This window comes from Coccinella septempunctata, chromosome 2 (assembly GCF_907165205.1).
Source record: "Coccinella septempunctata chromosome 2, icCocSept1.1, whole genome shotgun sequence".
In the NCBI taxonomy this organism is placed as follows: domain Eukaryota; kingdom Metazoa; phylum Arthropoda; class Insecta; order Coleoptera; family Coccinellidae; genus Coccinella; species Coccinella septempunctata.
Window position 1 is genome coordinate 30,877,962 of NC_058190.1, and position 18,979 is coordinate 30,896,940.

General features: G+C 35.5%; 1 protein-coding gene across 2 annotated transcripts in view; it reads right to left on the minus strand.

Annotated features, from left to right (window-relative positions):
* The window catches only part of LOC123307808 (dynein heavy chain, cytoplasmic), a 42,632-nt gene that overhangs the window by 7,123 nt on the left and 16,530 nt on the right, over positions 1–18,979 (minus strand). Inside the window, exons 13-29 of one of the 2 annotated variants that reach the window (XM_044890249.1) lie at positions 16,045–16,705; positions 15,376–15,657; positions 15,028–15,262; positions 14,662–14,972; positions 13,924–14,012; positions 11,650–11,885; positions 11,348–11,525; positions 11,090–11,290; positions 10,509–11,037; positions 10,266–10,453; positions 9,714–10,183; positions 9,205–9,658; positions 8,815–9,049; positions 7,728–8,287; positions 7,447–7,648; positions 5,702–5,900; positions 220–1,735 (exon numbers count right to left, since the gene is read on the minus strand). In XM_044890249.1, coding sequence (XP_044746184.1) covers positions 220–1,735; positions 5,702–5,900; positions 7,447–7,648; positions 7,728–8,287; positions 8,815–9,049; positions 9,205–9,658; positions 9,714–10,183; positions 10,266–10,453; positions 10,509–11,037; positions 11,090–11,290; positions 11,348–11,525; positions 11,650–11,885; positions 13,924–14,012; positions 14,662–14,972; positions 15,028–15,262; positions 15,376–15,657; positions 16,045–16,705 — 6,546 coding nt within the window. Of the gene's footprint in view, positions 1–219; positions 1,736–5,701; positions 5,901–7,122; positions 7,319–7,446; positions 7,649–7,727; positions 8,288–8,814; positions 9,050–9,204; positions 9,659–9,713; positions 10,184–10,265; positions 10,454–10,508; positions 11,038–11,089; positions 11,291–11,347; positions 11,526–11,649; positions 11,886–13,923; positions 14,013–14,661; positions 14,973–15,027; positions 15,263–15,375; positions 15,658–16,044; positions 16,706–18,979 lie in introns of both variants that reach the window. The other variant, XM_044890250.1, reaches the window with a different exon arrangement.

Genomic DNA, 18,979 nt, shown 5'->3' on the forward strand with positions numbered 1-18,979 from the left:
TATGAATATCAAAATTGATGAATATAATGCAAGCTTTTCTAATCCAAACCAATCGTTTGAAAGCAGATTCGGCGCATAATTGGAAAATTAGAGATATTTGCCATAGCAAATGTTATTATTGTAAATATTATATCATAATTTGTTACGCTAGCGTTTTAATACTGAAAGAAACTAATTTTTATAATCAATATGTAATGAAACCTGTTTTAGTGTGCTTACCGTGAATAAATCCTTGGTGATAATATTCAACCTTGCTTGATACTCAGATATGCCTTCCAGATGAGGATTGCTCAGTAGCACACTGCTGAACATATCCAAGAACATATGTAGAGAGTACTGATACAGGAAATGAACCTGGTTAAGACTATCCATAGTGAAGTAAGTGTTACTGCACGCCTGAGATAAAGGTAGATATTGCTGGGACACAGTTTCAATTTCAGATATGACTTTATCGGTTTCCTCGACCTTCTGTCCAATCTCAGCCGCTTCTTGTTTCAGAGTTTCCAGAGTTGTTATGACGCTGTCGTCGTCCAAAATCTTTCCTTTAGCATCGTTCAATGCTTGCAGTAGAGATTTTTCGAGTTGTCTCAGTCGAAGATGGAATTCTCCTTGTAATTTGAGGAGATCTGATCTCTTGGCATCTATATCTGGACGTTCCGCCTTGAGTACTTGGTTCAAACATTGGCTCTGTAGAGAGCTCCTTGTTACCGTGAAATTCACGAAGGTCACTCTCGAACATATATCCGGAGGGAATTCAACAGTTGGATCTCTGGTTGAAAGGAAAATAACAAAGGATGGCGACAAGTCGATATCCTGGTCGCCCAAAGTGATCAAAACTCGACCACCAGTTCTTCTCAGTTCTCTGTTCAATACAGGATTCAGTATTGGATCATAATTTTCTACATCTTGCACCAATAGCGGATTACCGAAACGCAGTGCCGATTCCAAGTTCTTTCGGAAGGAATCATCCAAGAAACTGGTCTTTGTAATTTTCTTATCTTTGAATTCGTTCATTATGTATTCCGTTGCCTGGCCAGATGGATCTATGATGAGAGGATATCTGTTATATCTCTTCAACATAATGGCATTTTCTGTACATAAATCATCCGTAGGTAAGGCATTGGCTTGCCAACGAAGCCTTTCATCTGGATTCGAAAGATATTCTGTCCTTGCTATATCTGGTCTGAACTGTATATTGGCCAGAGCCAAATGTTGGCACCAAGTACTGAAGAGATTCTGACGATAATGCTGATCGAAGTAACCACCATATGCGATGAAGGCAGACGATAACAGTACATCCCCAATGATGGTTGACATTTGGGACTTGAAAGTTTCGCTGGAGGCTTCCCACCTTTGCCTCTCGATCACCAAAGACGCTAATAAAGCTATAGATCGGTCCACTTTGGCTTGTACATTGCCCAAATCGGTCTTTATAGCCTGAGCCTGTGCGATAAGCTGAGCATATTCTTCCTTATACGCAGCAATACTTTGTTCCAACTGACTGATCAAATTTTTAACTTCTTCACCTCTGTTTTTGTTAGTTTCCGCTTGTCGCTCCAAGGAGCTCAATTCTAATCTGAGTGGCTCAACTTTCTTGAGCATATCAGCATAGAGAATTTGCGCCATAGCCCATTTAACTAAAGGACCGCATGCATTACTTGCATGGTTGACTTTCTCGAAATTGTAATCTGGGTTGTTCAGATATTTGCTCTTCATTTTTTCTCTGACGTCATCGCTATATGACAGAAAATAAATTCATATAATTAAAATATCAAACATGAGGAGAACATTGCACAAGAATTATCTCATATTCAAAAGTGACGTCACATTGAATTTGATTCATTTTTTGGCAGTAACCCATTACTGATGAATATAGATTCTATTGGAGTTATTGGAATTTAGAGATTACAATAACTCTAGATGTACACCAAAAGTGAGGATACAAATCCTACTCAAGTTGTACAATGCTTAATTCAGTTCAAATACAAATAACTGCAAGAATGACTCATGTTGGTTGATTCACTTTGGATATACATCGAACGTGATATCATGCAAATTTTACTTGGCGGCAAACACAGTACAAGCAGTTTTGTTTAGATTCGGGTAGTTCTCACAACGAGTTGACGTTAGACTGTAAATAAAATCGTTGTATTTCATGAGCTAATTTTTCGAGGAGCAGAAATTTAGAAATTTTGATTTCGACCAAAGTTTGCCACACCCACTGCACTCGTCTATAAGAAATTAAATATTCACCATATAAGATGAACACAATACATATATTGTATATTGTCGATTGGCCATAGCCAATCGACGATGGTTAGACAAACGTTAAAAGACTTGCACTGTGTTGATCACGCTCAAGTATTAAGGGTTTTTCTTTCTTAACCTCATCCAAAATTCTACAGAGAACTACAGAACATATTGTTTGTTATTGTCGTTTTGGCAAGCCCAATAAATAATAACATTTTTGGATTCCCAATCGAATTTTGATATGATTTCGATAATTACCTCACTGATATTCAGAAGCTTTCGAGCGATATTTGAGCTTTTCTGCAAATATCTCTTATTAGAATTGATTACAAAAATGATCATAGCTATTTGATCTTTAACCTCAGAAGGATGAAATTTTCAGCAACTAATACGTTCTCCCTGTAATCTTGATGAAAAAATTTCACACAGAATTCACAAGAAAATACCGAATTTTGATTCGAGTCCTTATTTCAATTGGGAACCAATATTTTCTTTGTCGAATTATAACAAATTGTATGCCTGAAAACGAATAGAAAATGTCCCATCAACCATATGACCTAAAAATGCCCGTTTCCCTAGTGAAAAAACGTATTCTTATTATTTTTCTTCTTATCAAATAATACAATATTGAAAATAGAAATATTGAATATTGAAAGTAGGAATTTACATGAGCGAAAGTTATATTCATTCAATCCCATTTGAGTTCACGGACTAATCATTATCACCAACATTGAAATAATCTTTTAGGCCCAGTTTCACAATCATTGGTAACCAGTGGTGGTTTATTAACCACTACCTTTGAGTTAACCCAAGGTTTAAAAAGATGCTCGTTTCACAACAAAAAAACGAGTGATGGTTTTTTGACCATCGGTTTAAATTTTTTTCTGAAGGTTGGTAATGTTTTTCGTGTACGATAAATCTACTTTTGGGTTATTTATTACTGACATTTCGTATTTCTGTGAAACAAGAACTTAAGAATATAGAAATTGTTATGAGTATGACAGAAAACGAATAAAACGTATGAGCACCGTATGAATGTTTGATGTTCTGTGCTGATATGAGTTTCATAATTGCCTAAAGGTTATTTTTCGTTTGGATTTTGATTTGAGTGAAGATGAAGCGTTCGTTTTTTCTTGTGCGAAATAAGAAAAAACAGTGCAACTGTGCTGGACCAATAGAAATTATTACTTTATTGAAAAATTCAAACAAAATTGAGTTTTGCAATTATAACTTAAAGTTCCTTGAATAATTTAAATCTATCTAGGTGTTTTCCTCAACAATTCTACAAAAGCCTATTTTTATTGATTATTTGAGTTTGAATTGAGATGCTTTAATATATTTCAAAAATTCTAATTTCACCACTCTAATTTAACATATTTGCATAATAACTATTCATAAGATTCAGTCTAGTTCCTCTAGTTCTATTATTTGACAATAATTCTTGATCCCCTATAGGGGGCACAGCAACATTTTGATATGAATTCATTGCTTCTTCTTCTCCTCATGAAGGAGGTTGTCTTTCATTTTCATTACAAGATATGTTATGTAAAAAAGCTGTGAACTTAATCGTCATCATTGCATCTATACTTTTAATATTCTCATTGAAGGAGCTGAGATTCTTCGCTTCCAAGCTTCCAACTGCCTTCCTTTCCACTGTGTTTCTGAATCTACAGAAGAAATCCAGGTCGACATACTACTCAAAATAATTTTTCCTATCTCCAAATGTTCTGGGCCTCACTGTTTCCTCATCACTACTATGAGTTTTCATCATAATCGTCCACGATAATCGTAAATAATAACTAATAAACACCCAATAAATGTGAAACGCTTCCTTACCAGTATTCCCGAAGAAATGCTGACTTGTCTCTGACAGAACTCAAAATATGTTATCTATGCAGAAAAGCATACGCCACGAAACTTCTATGTCCAGGCAACTCATAGTTAACTCATGAAATTTTCGGGGTCAAGTCGACCACAAGTTTACTTTAGGTCAAACGATAAACCACACTTTGTGAAACAGAATTTTTGATTTAACCACTGGTCACTACATAACTTTGGGTTAACCATATATTGTGAAACTGGGCCTTAGAGTTCACGCAAAGACATGCAACAACTATGATTTTGTGTATTATTTCTTGAATATCTCGAAACTGGTTCATTTCAGAAATACGATTGATAAGACATTTTTTATTGGTTCAAACAAATTATTTCCTATCTGAAATAAGGAAGTTTTTGATGGAAACTCAAATAAAAATTCATGTTTTGTGAATACCCTGTGAATAGAGTATCTAAAAACAATGAAGGAGGTATAAAGAAACGGCAACAAGAGACAGATCCTAGAACCTGTTCCTCATTCCACATCTCAGTGTGAGCAGAGGAAAAATGTACCATACATATCTTCGTATGATGAGAATAAAGAAAGTACAACATGGCTTCAATAATATTTCCTGAAAATTTCATCCTTCCAACGTCAAAGGGCAAGTCGCCCTATTACATTTCTGTAATAATCCCGAATAGAGAATATCTAAAGTCTAAAGCTCAAATACAGGGTGTTTTCAAAGGTGAGGTTTTTTTCACAGAAGATAGAAGTCAAAATAAATCATTATACGTAAGCCTGAATAAAATATTCAAGATAGCAGAGTTATAACCCCTGGAATTTCTCAAAGTTTCATTAAATTTCATTTAAGGGACTCTGGAAGGAGAATCCGGTATCGAAAAAACGAACAAAACAAAAATATATGAATGGACCGACATTGTTTACTATAGTTCAGTACATCCGAGTCTATTTGATTAATTGCATCAGGTCACTTGAAAAAATTGCTGTATCGTGCGATTTGAGATGAAAACAGAGTGGAAAATTAAAACATTTTACTGGCAAAGTGCTACTATTGCTACCCTATTGCACCCCATCTTTAGATTTTATAAGATTTTTGGAGGGCTCGAACAGGAAGAAGATTGTGACAATTGTGAAAGAATGTGTGACTAATCTAGACGAATTTTATTGGTGAATAAAATATTTCTATTTTTATTTTATTTAATTTGAAAATTCGATGGAAATCCAACAGTGTGTTTATTTATTAGAGAAGCTATTTGAAAAAACGAAGTTGATAGCTACTGACAAAAATATTTTAGATTTTCTTGTAATCGGATAACACACTGAAAATGAATTTCCTGAAAACATCTTTGGCAGTTTCTATTTGGTTGAGTTTAAGAAAAATTAATTCTGTATACAACTCCAAAAATGAACCAATTCGATTTTCCTTAGACAAAACTTTCTTTGGGATATTAATAAAAACTCCATAATGTAGCTTCTATTAATTTTTGTGCAACTAAAAATTATGAGGTTGCCGAATAGATATACGAGTAAGCTGAATAATACTGCATTATGAATGAAATAAACAACTACATAAAGAATGAACAACACTCCTACTCAAACAAGGCACATGCATACCTAATATCCTCTGTATTGAAATTGTTTACAACAGTGTTGATGAAATTGTCACGCATGATGACGGCTCTTATAGATTTCCAGTCACTTGCATTTTCTCCTAGTAGCAAGCAAATGGATTCTAGAGCCAATTTTACCACTGCTGGGGGATTTGCCATTGTTCTGATTTCGACCAACTGCTGTTTTTTGATTGCCTTTACAGCTGTACAAATAAAACAAAAAATATGCAATATGCAAAAAGAAGATGTCAAAGCTAAAAGTAAGATATTCGAGCTGGGTAATAAAGATATCACAAAAAAAACATCAGAGAAATACAAAGATCCAATCATCCTTAAAGGATGTAAATATAGCGAAGACTGATATAGGATTTCTTTCACACTTATAGAATTTAAAACTTTTTTATACGACCTAAAGTTGCATTTTTATCATCTTAATTTTTTACTGATCATATAGGGTACTCTTGGACATTTTGGGCTAGGAGAATTATTCAACGTTTGGTGGAATCGACTCTTCTTAGCACATAAGCTAAAATTATTTTTGACTCTACAGACTGGTCCGATAGTACTGAAACACGATATCTCTGATTTTTTTAAAACATATATGGTATAATGAACTATAGTCCAATCACTTTTATGGAATTAGTAGGTTGGTCTTGGAAATTTGATACTTTCTACACTGTATATAGTATGAAAATGCGAGTTTATGACGTGATTTGTTTTAAATCAGCGCTTGATTGCCCGTTCTGAATAAAGATCTCAGTCAATACGTATTTCTCAAAATGTTAATTGACTTCGAAACATAAATGAATTCGAAAATAGGTGATGAACATAACTAAAGTTAACATGAACTGATTCCTGCTTTTTTTAATTTTGATTTCAATTCAAAATAGCAGTTTCTGTTTGCTTCTTTTCTCTTTTGCAAGAGTCGGCATTTTTGCAGCGCAAAAAATAGGAGTTGGTAAGTGGTTGTTGGTTATCTACGAATGGTAGTGACAACGTTGCTTCGACATTAATGACATTTCATGTAACCTTACTCCGTTATAGTTACAAAAACATAAGAAAATTATTCCATGTTCAACCGACTACTTTTACAAGTACATAGTCTCATTTGAAAAAGTAGGGTGGTATCGTGTTTCACCACTTTTGGGACAGCCGATTGTAAAATTAATGTAAACTTCTGCCCTAAATAGAGTCGATTTCGCCAAATTTTGTATCATTCTACCAGCACCAAATTTACAAGAGTTGTCAACCAATCGGTGTATACTGGCGCTACTTTGTATTTTTCTGCCAAGGTAAGACAAGGGATAAGAAATAATTGTTTCAAGGTCCGCTAAATAAGACAGTGATACAATAAAAGCAATAGAAGTTGCGCATACAGTAATGGCATGTAGGGAACACTTATTGTAGGCATGTATATAGCCTTACGTTAAATTCTCACTGGTGAAGTTAACAATTGTGGCTATGAAATTATCTCTCATTATGACCGATCTAATAGAGCGCCATTCGTTAGCATTTTCTTGAAGTAGAAGACATACTGATTCCAACGCCATCTTAACACTAGTTGGTGGATTTGCCATGGATCTAACCTCCACCAAGTGCTGCTTCTTTATTGATTTTACGGCTGATGAATGGATGGAGTTATTAAAATGTCATCAAAATGAATAAACTCATAACAACTGCTTTTGATTTTATTTGTAGTCTTTTTATAAAAAAATGTTGTAGGAAATTTGTGACAAAATGTGAACTCACCGTTTTGGGCATCAATGACAGCTGGTTCTACTTGAGCTAAGTCAGCCATTACTTCTTGACGTTTTTGTTCAATATGAACAGTTTGTACAGCCAGTTGCTGTTGAATTTCTTGACTTTGAACTTTTTTCTTCTCAGCTTCTTGCTGATCTTTCACCATTTGCTTGAGCTTGGCGTTAGCTGCATCGTTCTTGGCTTGGAGTTCCTACAAAATAAATTATTATGGTTATTCAAGAATAGACCGAATTTGACGCCCAATGAATGTAATTTTAGCAAATTCTTACTTGTTTTTTAACTGCTAAACTCTTCTGCATCTCTTCTACTTGTTCAACAGTTTCAGCAATCTTGCTGAGACCAACATTCAAATGAAGTTGCTGTTCTTCCAAATCAGAACGCTTTTCATTATATAATTTCACAAAATGGTGAATAAAGTCCAAATAATGTCTGGGAGTGATAGCCATAGTTCTACTACCCCTCTTTGCAAGACGGGCGTTAGCTTTATGTAAGGTTTGATGGACATACACACAAGCATTGATAACGGCTTCTCTGTGGCATGGGGTAGCACTTATCAAGGTACAAGCAGCCGGGAAGAAATCTGGAGCCTTCCATTGGGGCCTGTCCAAATCGAGTCTATTTGTGAATTCTTTTCCAACTTGATATAGGGCACCATCAGACCAATCCCCAAACCAGTTGAGGACACATCTGTTGAAAAGAGCGGGAGATGTCGCAGCTCTGTCTTTCAACCCATCAGTGGATGGGTTCATTGTGAAAACTACATGTAGGTTCCTCATGACCTGTTGTGTGAACCATTTGTATAACTCATCGTTCGAATCAAGCATTAGACCTGAAATTTAAATAGAACTAACTATTGAGCTGGTATAATTTATTTCATTCAGTAGATACACCTACATCAATATCTCAAAGCAGATTCCATTCAGGCTATAAAAAATTTGGATTTTGATTTGAAATTTTAATTATTCCCATAAATCACGGAAGCCCAAAAATGACCATTTTCCAACGTTAAACCTTGAAGGTATTCATGCTTCAGTAGAACTCAATTTTCAGATTTGTTTGCGTTATTTCACGTTGAAAAACAGTTTTCTGGCGGAAATTCGAAAATTTGATAAACAACTGAGAATTTTATGAGGAATTAATTTACAATAACATAATCGGCTACCAATTTGAAAAATGAATCTCAAAAAATTTACAAGAAGTCATCTTTCTAGTCAAAGCTCAAATCTGAAATCGCCAACCTGATTTTCCACCCGTTCCCAAAAATAATTTAACGAACTCAATTTGTGGGTATAGGAAAAAAATAGTGAATAGGGAAAATTAAATGATAGAAGTCACAGTCTAAGAAAAAACCTTCACCTTCTCTTTGTGCTCCTTCTTTACATTGTGTCATCAAGGTTGTATACTCGTCTCCTTCGAAAAGACCAGGAACTTCTCCATTGGCCAGTAAAGTGTTCATTCGCTCCAGGAAACTGGAGTCCAGCATATTGGATTCATCGAGAATGAATGCAATTTTTTCATCCTTGCACCCACTTCTTCTCAATACTTGCCTGAGATCTTCATCGAAATCTTCTGCTGTGTATTTATTGTGTACCTGAATGAAATAAATGTAAATTGTGATTGTTGATTTTGAGGTTAAGTAGAATAGCTATAGGCTAAACTTCGCCTCATGATTGTATTCATAGAGTACAAAATAAAGGACCTTTATTATTATTATTATTATTCCATTTCCAAAAGAAATATATTTACCTTGATTTGGAAGATAGAAAGACCGTTCATCCAAGCCACAAATCGTGAAAGTGTAGTTTTTCCAGCACCGGACACCCCAATTAGAAGTAAATGTCCTTGAGGTTGTCTAAAGATCCTATCAATCCTCAAAACGTGGTCTAAAACTTCGTCAAACAGGACCAAAGGAACGTCTAATTGTTCCTCATAGAACACCTTCAATCTGGCCTTCACATATTCCCTCAATTCTTCCCTATCAACAGGAATATAATCTTTGGATAACCAGTTGCTGTATAGAATGGGTCGTTCTAAAGCTGTTTCACAGTTAGCTGAAGGGAAGTGTTTCAATGCTACCGCATCAATATTCTCATTCGTCCACCTTCTTTCAGTGTCATCAACTAATCGGTCTTGGAAGAGACGTAGAGCTTCATGAGCCCATAATCTCACCAAACCTTCAACTGCTAAATTGTCCAGTGGCCTGTAAAAAATTTGTGTAACAAAATAAGAAACGTTAAGATAATGTTTATTTTTACCTTATGGCCTCGCATATTCCTCTAACCCATCTTGTCATCTCTCTTGGGGAGTATACATAATGTGGTTGCATATCTTGTGTGAACCTATCTTGGGAAGCCAAGTAGAATTCGACCATCGCATTTGTCAATGGTTCAGCATAACCCTTGAGACCTGGTGTTAATCTAAGCATAGCCCTAGTGAAAGTGCCATAAATTTGTTTGAGTGACGTCTCTCCTGGGTAGTCTACGTATATAACTGGAACATGTCGTAAGAATCTGTGTGACAAAGGCTTTCTCCCTGGATCTGTGGGTGGATTACAAGCACCGACAAATTGAATACGTTCCAGGGATACCCAGGTTTGGTCTGAAGCTCTATAGAAACCCTTTTGTTCAACGATTTGTCGCAGGAACATTATGACTCTCTGTGTTCCGTACTGATCCATATCTGGCAGATTTATTTCATCACAGAAAAGAACCAACCATTTTCCAAGCTGAAGAAAAAAATCAATAAAACATTACTTACAAGTTCCTAATTTGAGTTAGCTGGATATATATTGATATTTCTCAACTTACCTGTACAGGGGATAAAATAACTCCATTGGGTGTTTTACGATATTCACAATAGTGATCGAATGTTTTCAACAATAATTCTGGACTGGTTGCTGAGGAGAAGTTGAGACCAACAACTTCCATATCTGGTAAGGCTCTCAAGGCGGAGAATAGCGTCATTGTTTTACCAGAACCAGGCGGACCACAAAGTACTGAAAAGTAATCGAGTTAAACATAAATGAGATGAAAAGCGATAATTTCACCCACCAAGTGGCTTATGTTCTGCTAGCCAAGTATACAGTAAGGATTCATGTCTCACAGTATCCAGAGTTGGCACCACAACATCAGGGGATGCCACTTTATGAGTCTCCACTTCAATCTGAGGTACTTTATTTGACCATGGTGCCCATTCACCATCAATATTAACTTCATTATCAATTATATTATTCGTAGAAGCTGGCAGAGGTATTGTAGTAACAGATCTGATGAAGTCTCCAAGATCCGAACGAACTTTCAATTTAGCATCTCCGGCAAAACTCCACAATATTGAGTATATCAAACATTTTGTGATATATTTCTCAATTTGTTCATTCGGCATTGGAAATTCTGCATGCTGATGATTGTATTGCAGCACATTTCTGACACATTGATTTAACATGGAGAATAATGAACTCAATGCCCTTAGTCTTGTGAAGTCCATTATATGTTCTTGTGTGTTGGCATACTCAAGGCATTTAACTACAAGTCCATCTGGCCCTAAGTAGGGTTGTAGAATATTGGCAACATCTATTTGTACCTGAACAATGAAATGCATGTAGAGAGGAAAAATAACAAACAAATTGACAAACCTGGAGGGTGGGTGAGAGCGTATCTTCCTTGTTCTCTGTAGTTTTTCCAAAACTATCATCTTCGCCTTCCTCCAGGGGAATATTTTTGAGTCTTAGTATATAATTCTCGAAAATCATTTCGGTAGATAATACATCTTCGGAGAACCAAACCATACCACAACGTGATACAGTCGCCAAGGTGGCATATTTCAAATCTTGCACCTAGAAATCGATCATTTCAGAGATCTTGCCAATAAGAATTCAATTAATTGAACCTACTTCGAACATTATTCTGACATTGGGCGGTAGAGATAGACGTTCACCATTCGGCAATGTCAACAGTTTGTTGTCATCAAGAACTGAATTGAGATTTTCAACCCACTCGGGATCTACATCTCCATCGAAAATAATCCATTGACGCTTGTTTATCTCACCTCTGACATTGTCTATTATTTTCCTGTGAAAATGAGGAATTCATGTTACTAATAACTTGAATGATGAACTCTTGTTGAAAGTATGTGTGACATATATAAAAAAATATAGCTAACAACCAAAGTAGGAGTCATGGAGTGACTTTTTACCTTAGTATATGAGTGAACAGACCATCAGTCCATTCTCTTGTGTTTGGATCTAAAACACCATAAAGAGCTTCTTTGCTGATAGCTTTTGGATCTATAACATGAGCCACCCCTTCTGTGCCCTCAAACCTCTCCAGTGCCTTAAGTAGTACTCTCCAAGCGCTACTCTTGCCTGACCCACTGGGACCAACCATCATCAAACCATGGTTAAGGTTGGATATTTGATATAATTGTAAAACCTAGGAATGTATTGAATAAGTTTATATAGTTTCAAAATTGAAGCTTTATGAACGCAAGTTATAAAAACAGTAACAATATGAATATTGTTATCAAAACATGCAAGTTTGGGGTGTACAAGTGGGTGACATAAGTTTACCACATTAGTTTGTTGTGGCGAATTATGGGATTTCAGTATTAATATATGTATAAAAAGGTATGAGCATTTTACACCATAAGAGAGTTTTCTGCGACCATGAACTGATGAGAATTTTATGAACAATGCCTTTCTCCCTCAATAGCAGTTTCTGTATTCTACCGTTATGTTCGTACATTCTAGAAATATACAAGACGTTTTCAAAGGTGAGTCTTTTTCGTGCCAGAAGGTAGAACTCAATAAAATCATTTCACCAATAATCGCCTCTCTATTTAAGATCCCTTGAAGTTCGATGCGATGGTTTGGTACATTGGATACTATCTGAATAATTGTTTGGGGTCATTAAAAAAAAAGAAAAAAAAAGATATATCTTTGGAGGTAAGGTAGCAACGGTGTAGGAAAATTTAGATCTTGTATTTGATGTCACCCAATAAAATAAATCATTCACCAATAATTCCCTCTCTATTTAAGATCCCTTGAAGTTCGATGCTATATGGTTTGGTACATTGGATACTATCTGAATAATTGTTTGGGGTCATTTGAAAAAAAAAAGATATATTTTTGGAGGTAAGGTAGCAACGGTGTAGGAAAATTCAGATCTTGTATTTGATGTCACCCAATAAAATAAATCATTCACCAATAATTGCCTCTCTATTTAAGATCCCTTAAAGTTCGATGCTATATGGTTTGGTACATTGGATACTATCTGAATAATTGTTTGGGGTCATTTGAAAAAAAAAAGATATATTTTTGGAGGTAAGGTAGCAACGATGTAGGAAAATTCAGATCTTGTATTTGATGATTGTGACGTTGTTCACATATAATTGCTACCATATTTTTACGTCGGGTAAGATTGTGTGGAAAACTTTGAACAAGAATGAGATTGTGGTGACAACTTTGAAAGAATGTTGTGAATAATTCAGACGAATTTTACTGGTGAGTTTTCGAACTCATATCCTTCTGTCAGTAGGTAGAACGTATTGAAATTAACCAATTCATAAAAAAATCAAGTTACAAGCTAAGGAAATTCCTTCGTTTCCATTTTCATTACTATTCAAAAATGTAACTGGTCAATATTGTATGCAAATATCTAATTATTGTGATCGATATTTGATAAAAAGCCATTTTTATGGATTTTTAGTTTTAACTAAAAAGTAAATTACCTGATTTTCACTAGAATGACTTATTCAACCACTAGACATGTTTTGCTATCACAGTAGCATCTTAAAGTTGGTGAAGGAAATGAGTTTACAGCTATGTGATAGCAAAAAAAATGTCTAGTGGTTCAACAGCTCATTTTATTGAAAATCTGGCTAATCAGTTTTGGTTTGATCTGAGCGAAATCCGCATGAAAGTCTCTACTCTGTAAAAAAAAAAGAGAAAGCAACGAAACGGACATTACTTGTCTCTTTTCCATGAACATAGATATTATGATCATAAGGAATGCTTGGTTCATTCTCCACGATTATGGAATGTCTAACTTCTTCATTTTGAAAGGTTTTGTATACTCGATTTTTGGTCAACCTTTTGTTAAAAAAAAATAATGACCTTTGATCCTGTATTATTATAAGAGAGAAAAGAGCACCAAGAATCTTCTCCAAGATAACATTGGCCAGGAAAGCCAAATTTCAAATATAAATTCAAAGCTTCTACGCATTATATTATTTTCAATTGACTTTTCATCTCATAGTTTAAACCTCCTTTCAAATTTTTTACATGAATGTGGTACACCTTTAAACTTTACCAAAAAAAAAAAAATTGCGAAAAGCAGTGAAATACATCAATTGAATCGTCATAATACCTTCTCAACCCAGGTTTCTCCAACAAAAGTTTTCTGTGCAGCATGTAATAAAGACGTGCAATTTTAAATAAACAACATAATGTAAAACTGAAGAAAATATTACCTTTTCCATCCATAAAGAGCCTTGCTCGTCACCTTCCCCGCATACCAGGAATTCTTCCTGACAAACTTTCTTAATTTCATCCTTGAGACCTTGAAAAATAACTCATGCTATCACAAACATCGAAAATGAAAACAAAAATAAAATAAATTACATCACTTCAAGATTGTAAGTACCTTCGATGTGGATCAGAAGATTGAATACACACTGGGTTTTTCGGGAAAAAACATCTCCTTTTTCATAACCAGAAATAAAATTGGATCGAAAAACTCTCAAACCAGACAAGCGAAAAATTTCTCGAAATTCAAAAAAACTCGAGAACAGTCGATTCTGAGCATGATCAGTAAGGTTCGTCACGCTTAAGATAAGCAAAATTTCACATCAATAGATTCAAAATTGCAGAATCTAATGTGCCCACAATCATTTTGGAAAAATTTTAATAACCCAAAAACCGTTACTTCGATTTCCGCCAAAGTCAACACGCCTCTTAGCATTGTGGATCCGCAAAATCCTGCCGAAATTGAGATCGATTGCTTCCAAATTGCGACTTGTCGCGCGTCCACAAACGACAACATACACATGGACATTCTTAAACTGTTTTCTGAATGGCATTTGTTGTTTAATTTTCTTAATGTAACATAAGGGGGCATTTAACGAACCCCAATAAGCTCCACAAGATAACATAATCTGTTTTGACTGCAGAAAAGACAACACTCATGAGAAGACTTTTGGAGTATTTACCCTTCATTTCAGCTCTGGTGTACAAAACGTTAGGGAATACATCATTCAGAAGACTAAATAGCAGCGGAATATCTTCAGCTACCAATTTGGGAACCATAGTTTCGCACACCGACTGGATCAAGATTTCTTGTTCCGGAAGATTTTCGGCAATGCTGGCCTCGTCTATGTTCGTTTCGCCACGTTGCGCCATTCCCTCCTTGATACGCTGGATTCTATCCCTCTTCACATTACCAGCAGAAATGAGCACCGATTTCAGTGCTCGAAGGCCGAAATCGTAATGGGACTGGTTAGATAGCTGCTCGTCGCACAATCTACAAAAAAGCAATGTGAAATGCATTCTCATGAATATTATCGAATTTTTCTCACTTGAAGAAGGGTACGATTTTGCATGCAAGTTTTTCAGCAGATCTGAAACCTTGCGAGAATAACATAACCTCAGCTATAAGTTGCCTATCTGGTGTTGTCATGGCCAAAGATCTGAACAGTTTTTTCAAGTTGTCTGGAAGATTTGATCTTCCAGCATACCCTGGATTCATTGTTATAAAGATCGCCATATCTGGGGATACTTTGACTTGTTTTCCAACCAATTCCACATTTATGCCTACAACAAATAGCAACACATGAATATAAGAGATCTGGTGGTGTAAGATTAGTGTACTACTAACAAATTTAAATTTTTTAAATAAAAGACGAATTCAGCACTATTTTACATACTTGACAATGATGCAGTACCCCCCTTGGCTCTTTCCTTCTCCATTTGTGATTTCAGAGCTTCTTGAATAGTTTGTATTTGTTGAGAAACCGCTGATAACATTCTTTCCTCCAATCTGTTGAATTCGTCGAAACATCCCCAGGCTCCTACTTGGCAGAGACCCACAAAAATTCTTCCCATAGCTTGGAAATCAAAGGTCTCGTCACAGTTGAATACAAGAACAAATCGTCCAAGTTGATTTCCTAGTGCTTTCACCGACTCCGTTTTACCCGTTCCAGCGGGACCTAGAAAAGGATGTGATAATATAAAAAAATGTTTATCCACGACCGATGCATAAAATTATCATAATCTATCCGCTTCCTTGACGTTCCTTGAACACTTGTGATTCATGAGCCATTATTCGCTGGTCTCTCAAACTTCATGGTCACAACTACAAAAGGAGAATTTGAACATATATTTTAGAAATTATCTTTTCCCAATCGTGGATGAAGCATAATAAATATGCTAAGGATTATTGAATGATTTACCAATTGAGAGTTGAGGCATCCAAGTGAATAATAACCATCATAATATGCTCATTGAATAATATACTACATTCGCAGAGGAACAATAATTTTTCACAAGCCATCCATTTTCATTCTGAAATCATGAAAATTTTAATTGATAATTACCGAATGGTGATCCACCAAGTCTTGCTTCTAAGGCCTGAGTCATTGTGAGATAACAACGATCGGTTAGAGGCGTTTGAACCAATTTATCTTGAACCCCCAAATATTCAAATCCATAGTAGAATCTCGCATTTGCCATGTGAATAGTTAATTGTTTCAACACTTCACTCTGTCTGGGATCGAAGTAGAACCTCATTTCGCATAACCATTCGAATGCCTTGTTACTGCAAACGCCATTGGCTATAAGGCGTCTGCTCACAGTTCTCTTATGAACGAATTCATTAATTAAATGCTCCAATTTTTTCCTTCTAAGGGCGGGTTGCTCCTGAAGAACCGAATCCGCCAAAACTGTCAGAGTGCTCTCAACTTGTTGAAGAACTTTTTCAAGAGGTCCTTTTTGTTTTTCACCATTCATTTTAACCAGAGCACCCTCGACATCCTCACTCCAAAGGATCTGAGCTGCTAAAACGACAATTTGAGCTTCGTATTTGTCAACCCATTCCATGTAGAGATTGGGATCAATTCCCTCTTTGAACTGTTTGATATCTTGAACGGCATTAGCTAAACTTGAAGCTAATGTGAACCTCATTTCTTTTTCTACAAGGGTTAACCACTCATTGATTTTAGGGTAATCTACTGTTGAGACAGGATTGCAGAATAACACCTGAAAGGTAACATACATTTTGTGTGAGTGTCACCTAGACTTCCCCACCACGGATTAATAAATACAAAAAGGTGGATCAGCTGGTAGAAGAAATAAAAGTTGATTTCAAATATTAGATAAAATAAACCTCACCCGAAATTATACAGAAGACCACAAAAAATAATAAGGATAAATTCAGATGCATACCACCCGCTGATATGAATATCAACAAGTGTTACGATCTGAATTGAACTAGCCAATTTGCCATCATCGTCAAGGCAAATGGAGTACGCCCCATCGAAGAAAAGCAGATGCTGATTATGGTTTCGGTCTCATTTAACCTCATCAGAGCAACATAGCCTTTTTCTCCGATGGAGAACGTTTGGAATTGATGGACCCTTATTCAATACTGGCAAGCGCCACTGAGTACTATCCAGTAACACAGCGAGTGGTATGCACCTGAATTTATCCTTATTATTGTATTCATTTAGGCGTGATCATTCTTTATCACCACAAAAAATGTTCATGAAATTCATCTTCAGTGAGTTAGCCAGGATGACGAAAAAGTCTAAAATACTTTAGAGTTTTTCTCACTTATATCGTAGCTATCAACTTCGTTTTTTAAAATGGCATACCTAACAAATTATCACATTTCCTAAACGAATTTTGGTGTGATTTCCATCATGACCTTAATGATTTCCAGCTTCTCAGAGATATTATACAGGGTGAGTCTTGACTCATAAATATTTTAAAAGTAGATTCTTGAGGTAAAAAAAAACACTTTTTTATGCCATTTTTTTCCGATTCAGCCCTGATAAAAAATAATAGCCATTTTAAGTTTCCATAATGAGCTCTGCCACTCCTGGACAAACAAAATTCTCTTCAGAATAACAAGCTAAATCTACGACACTACACATCTGTGGATCTTTGTTTTAAACAGAGTTGCATTCAGCCGAAGTACCCAATTTTCCGAATGTCACCTATATTTTTTATTTTTGAACATCGAAATACTCGAAAACGGCGCATTATACGAGAAAATATGAAAAATACTTTTATTTAAGAATACGCTCAAACATTCATTAAATGTTTCAAGGGTTGGGTATTTTGAATTTTTGGTATTTTCATGGAACGTAACGATCATAATGAGAAAACTGGAAAACGTGGATAATATCTTGTGATCGAAAAAGATTAATCAAATAAATGATGATGGCCATTGTGAGAATAAAGTACAGTGTTAATTCTTTGAAAAACTATATTCCGAAATTCATTTTATTCGATAAAACCGTTTGTGAGATAGAACTACAAATAACATTTTTTTTATGGTTTTTCAACAGCCTGTATATTTTATACCGAGCCTATTCGGAAAAAATGGTAAAGGAAAAAGTGATTCTTTTGACCACAAAAATCTACGGAAAAATATTTTTACGAATCTAAGACTCACCCTGTATACCTAAAATTGAACATTGTTCACTGTTTATTAACGTTTCGACAAGATGCCTGATTTCTCGAATGTCATTCTTATTCATGGCGAGTGCAATAGAGTTGTCGATAAAATAATTAGACTCTTGATTGAGATATTACTTGTCCGACCTATACCATCAAAAGACACCATCAACATACAAAATGTCTTTCATATCAAGAGGTCCCTTTGGAAATGCAAAAAAAATCGTTACTTGTACATACTCGAGCATGTCAGAGTTTCATACAGATGGTTAATTTCGGTGTTGCAGACGTGTTGAACCATTACGCTGAAACTAATCAGAGGGATTTTTCTTAATCTGACAGTTTGAAGATGACAAAAAGAAATTTTTTTGAAATATCTCCCTTCCTGTACCTCCTGTACCTATTAGTTTCTGTATTCATTATGAAGGTTGTAGGTAATAAAATTCTATACAACTTTTGCTAGAAGCAAATTTTCATATCCCTAACCGTTTTCGAGCTAGAGTGTATTAAGTGCGAGGAGCTTAGCCACACATGCGAAAGGCCAAGGTCAATGTAGAAACCCAGTCTAATGAACATTCATCGCCATATATCTCAAAAACTTTCAAACGTAGAAAGAATTTCTTCGGACAAAATTCGTAGAAACTGTTATGGTCTAAAACTTCGATAATGAATGCGAAAACAATTTGAAGCACAGGAGAAGAGTAAATTCAAAAAACTGATTTTTGTGACCTTTATGGCCAATTTTTATTGTTTCGGCTCGCTAAACCTGTCAGATTATATTATGTCCATTATTTTCGAGTCATTAGCTTCAAATTAAGAAAAAAAGCCAAGCGCTAGAATGTACACGTGACG